This window comes from Osmia lignaria, chromosome 6 (assembly GCF_051020975.1).
Source record: "Osmia lignaria lignaria isolate PbOS001 chromosome 6, iyOsmLign1, whole genome shotgun sequence".
Lineage (NCBI taxonomy): Eukaryota > Metazoa > Arthropoda > Insecta > Hymenoptera > Megachilidae > Osmia > Osmia lignaria.
In genome coordinates, this window is record NC_135037.1 from 1,580,821 (window position 1) to 1,596,883 (window position 16,063).

General features: G+C 43.6%; 2 protein-coding genes across 4 annotated transcripts in view; one reads left to right on the top strand and one right to left on the bottom strand.

Annotated features, from left to right (window-relative positions):
• Window positions 1-16,063, bottom strand: part of lolal (longitudinals lacking protein-like) — a 64,765-nt gene that overhangs the window by 4,530 nt on the left and 44,172 nt on the right. The window contains exons 3-4 of one of the 3 annotated variants that reach the window (XM_076688775.1): window positions 7,425-7,751; window positions 7,267-7,306 (exon numbers count right to left, since the gene is read on the bottom strand). The exons of the other annotated variants lie outside the window; for them this stretch is intronic. The gene's annotated coding sequence lies outside the window, so the exon portion shown is untranslated. The remainder of the gene's footprint in view (window positions 1-7,266; window positions 7,307-7,424; window positions 7,752-16,063) is intronic. 3 annotated transcript variants of the gene reach the window in all.
• Window positions 325-3,464, top strand: LOC117601501 (slow border cells). The gene has a single exon (XM_034318313.2). It carries the CDS (start codon window positions 974-976, stop codon window positions 2,033-2,035), a length of 1,062 nt encoding a protein of 353 aa, XP_034174204.1. The 5' UTR covers window positions 325-973; the 3' UTR covers window positions 2,036-3,464.

The following is a 16,063-nucleotide window of genomic DNA, read 5'->3' on the forward strand; positions in this document are numbered from 1 at the left end:
TCCATGGAAAATCCATGGATCGAAAGGACGGGATTCGTGTATAAATTCTTATAAATAGAACCGAGAAAGGCGAGCACCGGAAAAGTTTTCCTGTCGCGCGATGCCGCGACGGGACGACAGCGTGTCAGCGTGTAAGGCAAACAAAGAAGGATTGAGCTAACGAGAGAGGGAAGAGAGAGAGAGAGAGGGAGGAAGGGAAGATGGAAAGGAGAGGGAAAGAGAAAGAGAAAGAAGTAGTGAATCGAAAGAGGCGTGGAGGGAGAGGACGGTGGACGCGCGGTATCCGCACCGCGCTGTTAGCGCGGATCGCGGCAGCAGGAAAGAGTTGCGGGGAACGGGAACGGCTCGAGGGAAGCGCGAGCGCAAGCGCAATGAGGCATGGAGTTGCTCTCGGACGCACGCCACATTGAAAGCTTGCGACATGCTGCAAAGCCGCTCAGTCGTGCGCCAGCTCTCGTGAGGGTGGTATCGTTGTTTCATTTTCCGAGCATTCCCCTTGTGGTGTATCGTGAGATCACGAAAAAGCCCGCGTAGGCGTGGTGAACGCGTTGATCGGACCACGCGGTTTCGTCGAATAAGAAATCGTCTACCCTGTTTCGGAGGATAGATAACGTTAGCCGGGGTGCTTGTCGTCTTTGTCCTCGAAAATTGGAATAGTCGAGGGTCGCGTTTTGATACTTGGACCAGTGTCAGATCTCGGCCCGTCCGCACGGGAAAATCCCCGTTTCACCGTTCGAGGTCGTTCTCGCGGTAAAGTTTCAGCCTGAACGTGTTTGGCTCTCCGTTACACTCGGACAACGTGTTACCAAGTTTTGTTTCGGACTCGAAGGAGAAAGAAATAAAAAAAAAAATAAAAAAATAACAATAATAATAATAACAATCATAAAGACGTTTGATTCGTTGAATCGGTAAGAAAGAGGTGATAATAGAATTGTGGGAAGATATTATCGTATCTGTGATGTGCGAGTGAGCTATGGATTCACCAGTCATGTACGACTCAGCGGCCCATCAGGCCCAGGCCCACCCTGCGGCCGATCTGAAGAAATCTCAGGTGCTCAACAACAACAACAATCATCAGAGCAACAACAACAACAACAATACGGCTAACAACAACAATTCGGCGCTGCAGGTGAATCACAATCACAACCAGCAGCAGGGCAGCGCGGTGGTGAGCAAGGTCTCGGCGAGCAAGGCTAGCCTTCACCAACAGTACGCGGAACACTGTGCCGCGGCCGGTGAGCTGACAGACCTGAACACGCCGGAGATATCGTTGGATCTGCAACACCTGATCGACGATAGCCACTTCAACGACGGCCTATTGGACATGTTAGGGGCGAACAACGGAGCCGTGAAGCATGTCAGAACGCCGGGTTATCCGCGAACCACTTTAGCCTACATGCCGCAGCCGGTGCACAGCGGGGCGAGTTACCACCAAGGCAGCAACAGTTGCAGCGACAGCAACAGCTCGAGTTCCGAATCGCCTAGCATCAAAGAGGAACCACTCGATCCGGCGGATTACCGTCGCCACTGTCCCCAATACGCGCCAAGCGGATACAGTCCGGTGACGAACGGTCCCTTTGCAAACGGTGCACCGACCTTCACCACCCTGACACCGTCCACCGTTCCCGGTGGTCATCCGGGCGCGCCCGTTCACCAACCACCGCCCCGAGGCGGACCGATGAAGCCGGTGATGGCGCATCAACATCACGCGAACAACGCCGCAGCCGCGGCCAGGAAACAGACCAAGGCCATCGACAAAGCGAGCGACGAGTACAGAAGACGACGCGAGAGGAACAACATAGCGGTGAGGAAGAGCCGCGAGAAGGCGAAGGTGCGATCGAGGGAGACCGAGGAGAAGGTGAAGCTACTTGTTAAGGATAACGACCTGTTGAAAAAGAGGATCGAATTACTGACCGAGGAGCTGAACGTGCTAAGATCGTTGTTCAGCAGCGTCGGCGTGGTGCCGGAACAACTGCACCGGGAAATCTCCAGGCACCTCGACCAGTTCCAGCAACACGCGGTCGGACCCATGTAGCGCAAAACGGCATCGTCGTCGAGCGGTGATGCGGTCGCATCGCGCCGCCTCTGTTACGCCTTTCTCTCGTCCAACCACGTCGACCTTCGTTCCTCGCCTTTCAGGCCGATACGATTGTGAAGGAGAATCGTTTTCCAAGCGACTTCCGCTTTTCGGAGGAGTGTTGTGCCTAATGGTACCGGAACGGTATCCTTTAGCAGAAACGAGCAAAAGAAAGGATAACTCCGTGGACTTAGCCGTGGTCTTTGTCTGGTACCGCGTGCGGAGAAACGCGGGACGCACGTGCGTCGTGCTCGAGTACCAGAAGAGACGCGATAAGATTGGAAAACAGGGAGGAACGGAGGAGAAATGGAGGGAGAAGGAAGGAGAGGCGTGACTCGTTTGAAGAAGAGACCACGTCGATTTCCGGGGAAAGCTTTTCGGCAGCTGGGGAACTTGGTCGACAACTTCGTGTGGAAAAGTGCCTCTTGCTCATGGCGAACTTGTTTTTATACACCCGAGTGCATCGGACACTTTCTTCTTTAAGATACGCAGCGGAGTATGATTCGAGGGGAAAAGAAAAAGGAAAAAGAGAATAGAATTTCTTCGATTCCCGCGTGTCCGCCATGTCGCGGTTGCCCTTATTTTTATTTTGTAACTCCGGAAGGACATCTCCGGAGGATAGATGAAAATTATTCGATTTTCTTCGTTTCTTCTTCTCCTTTTTTTTCTTTCTATCGTATCCAATTTTATTCTTCTGAAAACAAAAAGTACGTAAAAGACTGTGGGGTGGTGGTACCGCGTGGTTCCGCTGGTTCGCCGCCTCATTCGATCGCGTAATTCGCGACACGCGGACGCGTTGCAACTCCGAACAAATCACGCATCGATGTGTACATACAAGCGCATTAATCACGTACACGTACGTTCACACGTCTTAAGAGAATAATACTTGCGTATACGCAAGAGAGAGGGAGGGAGAGACACATGTATACGTACCAATACAGGGAACGCGGGAATACGACGCTCGCATAAGTAATTTCGTTCGCATAAATCTTCGACGTTATACATTTTTGATGCGCCTATCCATGATCGTATACGTGTGACGAGGAAAAACACGCGCCACAAAGGAACACAAACACATACGACGAAAACACGCAGCAAACAGAGACACGACACAGAGACGATATAATATTGTATGCGCGATGTGTAACACGTGCAACCGCGTTGCGTTCAGAATCGTTCTTTAATTACGGACCGATTTAAATTAGATTATCTTTCTCATTACCATGTACCTAAAAAGGCATATACCGAGATAACGTAATTGCGATCAGCATCGATGCGACGATGCCACCCCATCTCGAATTCGTGCGTCTGTATTTCTTTTTCTTCTTAACAGGGTGAGAGAAAGCATCCGGAGAAAAAAAAAAAATAAAAGAGAGAAGAAAAAGAAGGAACACACACCATTACTCACGACCTTTGTATTATAGTTCTATATTTTAATTTTATTATATTCGAGATATATAATGTACATAACAAAAAAAAAGCTAATATATTTTGTTAGAGAAGCGAAAACGGAATCGTGTTTTACGTGTGAGTGAGAGAGAAATGGAACGAATGAAAGAGCGCGAATAAAAAAAAAGGAAAAAAATAACAATAAATGTGTCGAATGTGCGCGCGCGCGTGTGTGTGTTCAACGAAACGATCTTTTTAATTATACATTTTAACGAGAACGCGTAATGCTAAGAGATTGCGGCGAGATACATATTATAATATACGATATATATTTCGTTGACGTTACCCGGGACTCGGTCCAACCGAGTCCCTCTACAATTGAGTTACCGTAAAATCGCGTGAAGCGGGCTTCATTCATGTCTTTATTTTTTTTTTCTTCTTCTTTTTTCTCTCTCTCTTCTTTTTCTTCTTCGTCCTTCGTTCGTAGATTCAATCGCGTGCGAGAGAACGACGATATTTGTTTAATTACCTTTATCATACGTACTTGTGCGACAAGTTTTTAATAACTTTCTTCTATTATTTCTATTCCCTTTTCTTTTTTCTTCTAAGACGTTTATTATCGGGTCTCTCGGTGATGCACAAAACTGAAATCAACGTGTGCACGCGTACATCACCCACGCATGTCCCGCACACGAGCGTGCACGTGCATGCGCGATGTGCACGCGTTCCTCGGCGTATGACTGATGTATGTTAGGTACGAGATTACCTGTCCACGGTTGTCTTCTTGTCTATGCACAAATATATTTTGATATAAAAAGAAAAAAAGAAAAAAAGAAAGAAAGAAACTATGGCATTAACCTTTGTTCACACCTTCCTGGTTTATCAGAAGTTCTTTTTTTAAACTGCGTTTGATTTAGAGCCCCGATGAGGTGTCTTTTAGAGAATTTCTTTATCTTCAGACGACGATAAAATTTAACTCGAATTAATACGTAACCACCTCTGCGCCGGCTCGTAATTGCTTCTATATTTACACACGCTACTCGTGTTTACGTAGACTCGTGGGTTACACAATATTAGTTTACTAGCACTTGCTACGAGCGGGGTTCTAGACGCGGAAACCGGAAGAAACGAAAAAAATTGAGGATCCGTTGGGAGGAGCAGAATTTTTATCTACTCGTTCTCTAAATTTCATATTTTAATCCTTGCATTTACAAAAAGGGAGGATTTTTCATTTAATAATATCCTATCCGTTACCAAAAGTGTAACAAAATTATTCACCTGCGTAATACGCAGTTTTCAAAGGCGTAAATCTGCTTTGACGTAAAAGAGAGCAACAATAAAACTGTCATCTATTAATCCAGCAGTAAAAATCGAGCCCGTCCCGCGTAAACGTGCGAGCGGAAAGCGATCGAGACCCGTTCGCCGCGCGAATCCGACGTCGAATGAGTCACGAGATAAGTTTGTTGTTAGTCAGATAAATAGATTAACACCATTGTGACGATCGCGGCGTTTCTTCTGCACTCTTGCGGAACAGGATACCAACGTTCTACGTGTTCCATGATTTTCGTCGTGCGCACGTGCGCAAACAACCGTCACGCGCAAAAGCCCGGAAAGGAACGTTCGTTCTCGTTTTTCGAACGATCGATACAGTCACAGGGGATTCTGAATAAAATTGCACTTTGAAACCTGACAACAGATAGAATCAATTTTTCTATCAGAAAATAAAATAAACACGCGGAGTAGCTGAACTGTCGTCGTTTCTGACATAATCTCAATAATCTGAACGAAACGAGAAATGAAGAAGATAACGAAGAAACGCGACGGTCATTGATAATCGCGGATAATACCTTAGGTATATCACGTGGAAACAGCTCGTACAACGAGTTTTTTTTTTTTTAATCAAATTGATTTGGAGAGAAACAGAGGTTGTTGGATAAAACGGCGCTACCCACGTGGCACGGGAGCTCGCAACAGGTTTTCCACGAACGATGCTAGGACGCAGCCGCGTTTCGATTTCCCTCGAACCGCGACGTTCCTCGTGGATTCCCCGGTGAATTGTAAATGAATTTCATTTCTACGCGACGAGTGATTGATAACCGTCGATTATCCGCGCTCGAAATAATCTTGAATTAGCAATTCAACAGGACAAACGGCGACACAACATCGAACGAGCGCGTTAATGCTTTACAAATGCAAATACCTTCGTTCAAGATCGGCTACCGTTTCATCTTCGGTCGAATTTCGAAAGCCACTGGTGGCGTTTTTGAAAAGTTCCCCCGGGGCACGAAAATATTTTGCGAAACGATCTTATCGGACAAGAGAAAGCGAACGTTCATAGACACTGTATTTGACTTCGATAAATCATCGACGATCAAATTCTAGCTGTTTCTCGGGAAATTTCGGACCAGGATGAAGTTAATCAAAGTTAAGATTTATTTGGCATTTTCATATGATCGAACGATAAGAGGATAACGTAATTAATTGTTACGTTACATCAACTTGTTCCGGAGTCGAAGAACGCACTGGCTTGCGAATCTATTTAACATATTGAAATTTTATTGATCTGTCTGTTACGGTAGAAAAAAGTGACGAGTAGTCAGACGTAGGATAACGTAAATTATTAATGACCTTAGAGATCACGTTGACGAGTAAAAAATAATCTAAACCTCGAATTTTCCGAAAGAAATTTTCCATCTCGACGATGAATAAAAGATAGAATAATCGAGTACTAATTTCAGAAATGATGGATTCTAATGAGTCTTCAGTGTCTCGGCTGGTTTCGTGTCGCTCGGGCTGCGTTAACACACCTGTCGCGGGCTAATCGATACTTTAATTACGTTAAAAGTTACATAATCGCGAAGTTGATGTAACGAGATAAGGCTATCGTCAGGATCATCGGATGCGTTTTTGCGCGGCGTCGAACCGGTCGATTTTTCGGTCGAACCCAGGAAATGAGAAAAACGAAAAACGTACAGGTTTCCGTTTACGAATGGAAGGGACGACGAGTGGCGGGCTTGCAGCTGGTTAGAAACTATGACATAATGCAGCAAGTTTTGACGCCGGGATGTCTACGTGCACATGTCGCGGTCGTGGCTAGTTTTAGACGCGAGCACTGCCAACAAAACAAGCACCTCCGAACCGTGGATTTCGGGAGATCCGTAGGAAACAAAGGGGAACGAAACACTGCCAATTCAACGCATCTTCGATTCGGTTAATTATTCGTGGAACTGTGAAACGTATACAAAATGTATACGAATTCCCATTTCAATTGTCATATACATTTGTTACACTTTGGTGAGAAATATATGTACTTGATGAATTTTATATTATAAAGAGTTTGTCGTTCAATCAGCCCTGTTTAGAAAAGAGATATTGTACTCTGTGTCGTTGAGTTGTTTTCCTTCGCTCAAAGTCTTCAGCTTTTGACAATGTCGTCGTTATTAACGACACAACTGGCCACGGTATTATTATCCACCCTCCTATTATTCGTTCGCTCTCTATTCTGGCTACAACGGTATATGGGTTAGGGCCAGCTCTACCACCAACACCGTTTTCTCACCCACGCACCCGCTCCTTTTCCCTCCTTCGAAGAGGAACGCATACGAGAGAGCGTATCAGAGCGGCCAAACGCGTTCCGTGGACGCTTTTAAGCTGATCAGGCGACTGCCAATTAACGAAGACGAGAGACGTTAATGATTAACCCGATGGTAATCATAGACTTACCTGTGACACTTTTGATAAGAGTATTAATTTTAATAATTATTCGGGATCGTTAATTTGCATTTGGATTTTAATCTTACCTGATATCCCGGTAACAAGAAGGAACATCTCGCTGGAAACCTATAGAAATGAAATTAAAATGGTTCAATTGCTATTTTCAATATAATTTATTAGACATTCCAACTGTTTCGTACAGCCGTGATTTTTCAAGGGAACGTCATTGATCAATATAATCTACCTTTTAAAAACCATCACCGATGTTAAATTTTATCTCGTCGTAGTTCAATGTCTTATCGTAAGCTGGTCCGCTGATGCATCGCGACGACTGACGCGTCTGCATGAATTCGACCCCAGGACAGGCGAATAGGTCGTTCTGCCAATGCCAGAAGAATCCACGTACGAAAAAGTTCTCCGTCTTCTTGCGGGTCCCCACGTTCGCGGCACGTTCGGTCGAAGTGAAAAGTATCTGGCCCAGAGTTAAAAGGGGAGACTCGTAGATCGGCATCGCGGTTCACTGCTGCGAGCACGATGTGGGTGTGACCTGGTTTCCGAGAGTTTCACTTTCCTGTAACATCGTTGCACGGAGGAGGTAAGGAGGATTCGACCCCAGAGAGTTACGTCATGCATTGTTATGCCGGCCGTAACGGGTCGTAGACGTACGTGCGGAACTCCGTAGGAATTAAAATAAGCAACCCGACTATTTTGCCCGCGTATATGAGAAACTTCTCTATTCCGTTCGATTAAGAATCGCGAGAATGTTTCTGAATCATTTCTGCTCGCGTTTCGTCGTTTAGTCATGGAACGCCGAAAGCCGGATATCAAAGCGTAAAATATTCAGATCGGCATCGGGTTGAAAGAGATATTGAAAGGAAAAATTTGAAAATTAAATTGCTGTTAATATTAACGAATTCGTAAAGGCGTGCGACGCTTAATGCACACGCGCGTGCGCCCACCTTCGCCACGATCCGATGTTCGAGCGTGTGGCGGCATATATAAAAGAGCGTTCTAGCGTGCGACCTATATTCCACGCCTGCATTGCTATATTAGACGCGCGCGACGCATCAGGGACGCGCCTCAAAGCGCACACTTATTCCCCTCCTCACCTGATGCCAATCAAACGCGAATTCACTGAATAATTCGATTCGAGCCTATTGTGTTACCCTGTCGAACGGCGACGGGATAAATTACTATGTATGTAGTTCGTGGCGCCACGTACGCGTCTAATGATTTTCTAACGCACTGATGAATCGCGGAGAAATTCAGATGAGAATGATGCACAATTCTTGAGTGCATCGTTGCATTGGCAAAAATGTATTATTGGACGGCGGACCATGGAGAGAGCCCGAATTTAAATTTAATTTTGTATTTCATATTATTCTAATTTTCTAAATAATTATTCTTTCAATATATAAAACCTCTTAAAAGTTACGTATTTAACTTTAGATTATGATCTCTAAGTATCTCTTTAAAAGCTGTTAGAAACTTTGTTTTCAATAAACTAACGTTAAGTAGGTAGCCTGAATAAACAACGGGTGGATTGAATTACCGCTTAAATTTAGTGCGTTTAATTCTACCCGGTCGTAGACAGAGGAATTATAAAGTAGATAAAATAAATAACGGTAAGGTAGAAAACGAAACCGAGGATCCGTGATTTTGAGTCACCGATGCACCGGATTGCGACTTTGAACAGTAGCCAGCTCGGTCTAACGATTCATCCGTCGTGACTCGGCGGCATACACGAGCCGTACGGCCTGTGAGTATGTACGAGTTTACTCACCCACGCAGCGACGAGGAAGCGAAGAAGTGTATTTTTACCGCGGTCCTCTTCCGTTTCGGCCGTTGAATCGATGAACCGCGGCAGCGATCGTAAACGCGACATCGTCGATTCTCCGAGTGTAAATTACACTCCGATGGCTCTAGCTGTTCGCTCTATCTCGTACAAATACCATCGTACGTTTACTGACGCATTAGACACGGTACAAATACAGATGATCAAACATTTATGATCATTCGTTGGGTTCGCGACAGGCGCCACCGACCGCCAACACGCGGAAATCCAAAACATGTCGCGGATATCGTTTTAATCCTCTATTGTCTCTTTGTCCGAGCAATGATTTCACTAAGAAATCATTTTATTAAAAAATTTCACGCTTAATTTTTAAGCGATACCCGTGGTATTCAAAGAGTTGGAAAACGAAAATTGAAGAAAGAATAACGAAAGATCAATAGATATCGACGATCGATCGATGCGATTGGCAAGCAGCTAGGAAACTATTCGTAGTCTCGGCCGGTGCGATATTAATAACCGTGCGAGAAAGAAACGCGACGATTCCGTTCGCCATATGGTCAACCTAAATTCTAAGAGGCCGTCGTAACTAGCATAACCGGGATAACCTACATAAGGAGAGCAGAGATACCAAGCTCCGCGGGACTGGAGCGTGATCTCGGCGAACGGACCAACGAATCCGCACAGCGCTCACTACTGTAACATATGTACGGCGAATGTCGAGAATTCCTTCCACGTTCTTCGTCGGGGCAAGTTAAGAAAAAGAAACAGAAAAGAAACAAAAGTGAATGAAACGTCCGGTATAACGATTCTTGAGATCTCATTTACGAGCACACTTGTGTACACTCTCTTATTGGAACGTCCATCAAAACGTGTATCGATGCCGATGCTATCGGAAATGCTTCGATGTACACGTAATTGTGCTCGATTCTTTCTAATTACGAGTATAATAGAGAAGAAGATAATTGATGTAGAGAAAGGGGAAAATTAACCTGTTGCCTTATGATTTTTTTCTTTTTTTTTTTTTTTTAATTTCTAAGTATTTCGATGAATTTTCATGATGCAATATTTATCAAAAATCAGGGAAGTATTTATAGAATTCAGTGATTCAAACAAGTAGAACTGACTGTGGAGTTTCTGAAGGTAAGTAGATAGAGTCTGGCCCGGTCCAAGTAGTTACGGTCAACAGGTCGAGTGGCACAGTGGAAACAGTCGTATGTTCGACGTACTGTGATTATAATTACAGTAATTAACACGTTGAATGCCATGGGGGTCACCGCAAATTAAAAGAAAACAATAGAAAATAGAATGTATAAAATTTGAAAATGAACTAATCCTATTTTTAATAATTAGAGCTTCGATTTTGTCTCATCAGCTGATCATCCCTATCTCTACTAAATACTTCTAATACTATTTGAATTCTACCCACGCTATTTCCATCTGGAATCCAGAATTCGAAGACAAATTAATCTTCGATTGTTATCCCCAAAAAATGGTAAAAATGAGGGAATAGTAAGAAAGCGATCCGCGAAAGGCTGGAAACTGTTCTCCGTACAGTCGTTGTCCTCCGCAATGGGCTGCGGTCGAGACTTCTCCCATTAAATCACAAATGAATGACATTAGCGGTGCTATAATATCGTACCACTATTACCGTGACGGGTATTACGTGTCACGAGGCTCGCTCGTTCCCTCTCGTCTCGTTTATCCTTCTCTCTGTCACGCTCACGATCCATCTGTTCCGTTCTCTCGTTCTAGCAACTCTCTCTTTCCATCTCCCTCCGCCAGTCTCTGGAAACACTCTTACCGTTGCACGCAAGGAATCAGGTCACTGCGCTGCAAGAAAGCAAAAGCAGCGCCGGTACCGAGCCGCGGATTAGTATTATCGAATATATGTATATATATGTATATACCTATATCCTCCGGAAAAGGACGATGACTAAGGCGTCGTTTCGACAGAACTTTCGCGTACACGTACGAGCGAGCATTGCCACGGTAACCAACCCGGCGGCATATGTTTCGACGAAATGTTTCTCTTTGTTTCATTTAGTTTTTCCCTCGAGAGACGAGAGGATTTTCAAACGATTCGAACGAAGCGTCTTGTATAAAAATTTGACTGGAAAATTTTTATAAGAATCACAAGGCTATTTGGTCTCCAACTTTTTCATCGACAGTTGAAAAGTTGTCGAATGGATAGAAAAAGCGTAGAAACAAACGTCTTATATAAAAATTTTACCAGAAAATTTCGACGAAATGCTTCTCTTTCTTTCCTTTAGTTTTTCCCTCGAGAGGACTTTCCCGATGCCGAGAAACGAGAATGAAGCGTCTTGTATAAAAATTTGACCGGAAAATTTTTATAAGAATCACAAGGCTATTTGGTCTCCAACTTTTTCATCGACAGTTGAAAAGTTGTCGAATGGATAGAAAAAGCGTAGAAACAAACGTCTTATATAAAAATTTTACCAGAAAATTTCGACGAAATGCTTCTCTTTCTTTCCTTTAGTTTTTCCCTCGAGAGGACTTTCCCGATGCCGAGAAACGAGAATGAAGGGTCTGGTATAAAAATTTGACCGGAAAATTTTCATAAGAATCACAAGGCCGTTCGGTGTCCAACTTTTTCATCGGCAACTAAAAAGTTGTCGAATAGATAGAAAAAAGCCTAGAAGGAAAATAGTTGAAAGTAAGGGTCATCTAGCCGGGTCATAGTTCAATGTCGCCCGTGTGTCGCAAACGCGTAATCCGCGTTGATCTGACCGCGAGTAACACGGTTCAACGGAGAAAACGAACCGTCATCCAACCGTGTGTACTTAGAGATTATTCTAAACCGATCTAACAATAAGCCCTGATTGACCGAAGAACGGGATTTAATTAATCGGCACGATATCCTGAGCAATTCAGGAAGAAATATAAATCTACACCTTTACGAGTTACACTTGGAAATAAAATATTTTCCGTGGTATACAATTTGTTCGGAGATCTATAAATGATAAATGTATTCATCGTTAAGCAAAACGAATGTTACTGGGCTACATAATCGAGACAAATTTGACGTGAAAGTTAATTTTGTATTCCATGGACTTCGCTTGATCGGACATACAGTCAAATATTTTCATTTTAAATCAACAAATATTGCTCAATAAACTCTTTGTGTATTTACAAAAAAAAAAAAGCGGTATATTATTATTGGCAAAAAGGATACAATTTGTAACGCCTGAACTCGATTGTAACTTGCCAGCCGGACAAAAAAGGTAAAAATCCTTTGGCGAGTTCTACTCAACCGAAACATACTCTTGTAATTAACGTTGGTTGTAAAGTAAATCGAATACAACTAGGCTTGTTACAGCTTAAAGCTCTGGGGTGGTGAACGCGTTAATTAATTAGAGTGAACAATTAGATCCCTCCGTCGTGGATCAACTTTCAGTTACGCGTCGACTACGTGTACCCTCTGTTTTAATTAAATGCTCCGATAAACATTTGTGAATTTTTTAATATCGCACGCGACAAACTCTTTTAGTAATTCATACAAAGTGTTTTAAAAACAGCGTACAATCCCAACGGTATGTTCCCAGTAGAATAAGTAGAATACAAGAGGACCAAGTCTGTACCGTTTCTCCGTGGCGATTAGAAATTCTAGTTAGTCGAATTCTCTAATTTCGATTACGACCGGATGATTAATCGCGCAGACAGTCACGGGTACTTTTTCGACTTTCGCAAGCTCGCGATTTCGCGCACGGAACAAAAGGACAGATTATCGTCGGGTCGGCAAAAATTCAATGGACATTCCGTTTGTGGTTCATCGAACCGTCGAATCCGCGATCCACGGACTAAGCGTTCCTCGCCACACGATTGCGCGACTAAATTGCATGACCTCTTTTCAATTTTTCAATGTAACTTCTCGAGCTACTTCAATTAGATATATAAATTCATAATTGAATAGAATAGAATTTTCATATTCTAAATATATAAACATTGATTAATCAAATTTGAAATTGAAGTTATAATGAGACAGAATAAGGAAAATATTGTAATAATCTTGGAAGTTCCACCGATTTACATGATAATTCGAGGAAGGGGTTGATTTCGTGCGTGGAACGCATTGACGCGTCTAATTTTCTGCGAGAAACGATCAGCCTCGACGCGACTTCCTGGATTCCACGAGCAAGGACGAAGATCGCATCCTTCGAGGTTTTTAGATCTTCCTCTTACGACTCTACGCTCGTGTCACGCCGCTGGCACGAGATTCTTTGTTCCAGGCGCGATGCATTTTCCTTTTTTTTTTTTTTTACGTATTCTTCGAGGAACGCGTCAGCGAATAATTGTTCCACTTTTCGCCGGGTTCGAATGATTTTCTTTAATCGACGACGTTAAATTACCGACTAATTACCGACGCAAGTTTCTATGGATTCGGTGGGTTGAACGGCTGTGTCGATGCGAGGGGAAGGATAGCGATCGCTTAGCTAGGAGAGGAAGATAGGATGATCCAGGCCACTGAAAAAGGAAAGTGACTGCGCTACCTCGTTCGACCGAGGTAGGCAGGCAAAGCGTCGTCATTATGCAATAATTATTATGATCGCGTTGTCGCCGCAGTCGCCATCGTTATTGCGATCGTCGATCGTGCCTCGATCTTTTCCTTTTGAATCCTAATTTCACGTACGATCTGCTCGCGATATCCCATTTATCTTTCACCGACGACGATCAAAATAAAGACAAGAATTTCGTGGAAAATAAAAGAATGCCAAACCGCGTTCTCTCCGAAAATATCATAGACGTGTCCTCTAGAACAGAATTTCTTTCGAACCTTTAGAAAATAAAAATTAGATGGGTTTCTTTTTCGAGAGACCATTTTAGTCCAGTTTCGACTTAGAAGTCTATGTCGAGGGGGTCAGAGATCAAATGACACGGTGCATCCATAAAGCCACGTGTCTATGGAACCATCTCTATGTATCCAACAGAACACGCGTGTACACCTTTTATACCAGCCGCGTGTCTCTGAAAGAATACTAATACATTGGTAACGGCTTCGAGCCACTTCCGGTCACGTCGGTTCCGTGGAAAAGCATCTGGTAGGAAGTAAAGGGTTTTCTTTCGAAAGTGGGTCTCGAAATCTGTCTCGAAATCTGTCGCTACGTATTCCTGTAATTTTGTGTAATTTCAGACCACAGTGAATTAAACGTAATTTAAGGTACATTCGCAACGAATACGTGAATATTCTGGATATTAATCCAAAGATAATCGATCATTCAGTTCCCTGTTCTCTTGTAAATTATTTATAAACAACGATCGCATCTCGAAATCGTATCCAGATACGGAGAGTAAAAGCAGCAGGTCGAATCGGCGTAACTGTAATTCATAATCGATCTGTCGTGACGGAAGGAATCGTTCGGACGAAACGGGGGACGGGATCGGGGTGGTAAAGGATCCTCGATCCGGCGACGAATCAGCGGAATCCGACACGGTATTCGGCTGTTGCATTAAAAGAAAGCAATTTATAAGAAAAATAATAACACACGGTCGTGTACGGCCTTGGGATATCCGCGTCGCGAGCTCTTATATTTAGGTTATTCGTCTTGTTTGATCGGCAAACAATTTCGTCGACAAAAATGCTGCGCGTACAGGTGACCCCGTTTCTTTCAAGGAAAAATCATGTTGATTCGAGCCTTTGTCCGATAAAATCATGTAGCAAGTGGGAAAGGAACGATTTTGAAGAAGTCTACCGTCTCTCGATCCTTTCCCTAGCTAGGCTCTCCTCTCTCGTGGTTCTCGTTCGAGGCCCGGAAAGTGGGTCAGCCAGATACCGAAGAAGCGTAGGAGAGGAACATGGCAGCCGGCATCGCGAGCACGAGGATAGGGCGAACGGGAAACTTTCGATTACCGTTCCTCCAAGTTCCTGTTCTCGCTCGTCGAACGAATGCTTCGCACGGTCAGACATTAGCGAGGAATCTTAAAGAATTTTATTTTATTGAAAAAAAAAAAAAAAAGAAAAAAAAACACCGCCCGATATTTGTGCCATGGCAACAGGTACGAATCGATATCGATTCCCAGGTGAACAGAAAATTGATCCCCCTTGTTTGTGGCATGTCGTCGAAATATCTTGATGACGCGTGCAATTTGCTTTCTTCCGGTCAACAGAACCGATACGAACCGGTAAAAAGAACGCGGTGAGATCACGACGATAATATGCGGCGATGTCGCATTCTTTTCTTTCTGCCACGCCCGACGATTTTCTTCCTCCTCCTCGTCGAACAATTTTTATCCCGTTTTTCCCCGGGAAACTACAGAAACTCGAGCATTTTTCTAGAGTCCCGAGGAACGTTCCCCGTCACGTAATCGCGGCATGATTCTCGAAAAGGAACCCGGGGAGTGATCGGCTTAGAGCCGCGTCAAAATAGTGGATCGAACGATTAAACGAAGAAGGAATGTTAAAAAAAGACGCAGATAGGTGAGGAGACGAAAAACAGAAAGATTGATAAGAGAGAAATAAAAAAAAAAAAAAAAAAAAAGAACGATAAGAACTCGCGTGCTCCTGTTTATCGTGGCTTCGGGAACGATCGTGGCGAACCGTACTATTTCTGTTTCTATTCCGTGTTCACGAGCGAGACAGACGAATAATTCCCATTATTCCACTCGTCGGCTGACTCGAAGAAGTTTTGCAACGTCCGAACGGATTCGCGTGCTTGTCCCGACGCGACGATTAAAAAACCGTCCTCGGTGATATTTTATCAACGATGCCCGTGATCTCTTCCAAGACTGTGTGCGAATTTATGGTCATCAGAAAAAAGAAAATAAAAAAACGTAACCTCTCGATATTTGACGTGTTCGACTGGCAAAGTACAATCACGCCATTTTTTTTGTTTTATTTTTTTATTAAATAAAATACAAGAGTAGGTATCGATTATCAATGACCCTAGATGATTTGGCGTTTTTAATATTGCTACTAAATCATCGGAATTTCAACATTTTTGTAATGTAATTAATTTTGCAATTTTGTGTACGGTTGAAAAAAAAAAACCGATGGAGAAACACAGACATCCGGAAACTCGCGTCGAAGTGCTTTGACAAATCGATAATTCCGAGTGATTTAACAGAGATAGCGG

Excerpts from the sequence above, each read along its gene's own strand:
- LOC117601501 (XM_034318313.2), top strand. The coding sequence starts at position 974 with ATGGATTCACCAGTCATGTACGACTCAGCGGCCCATCAGGCCCAGGCC.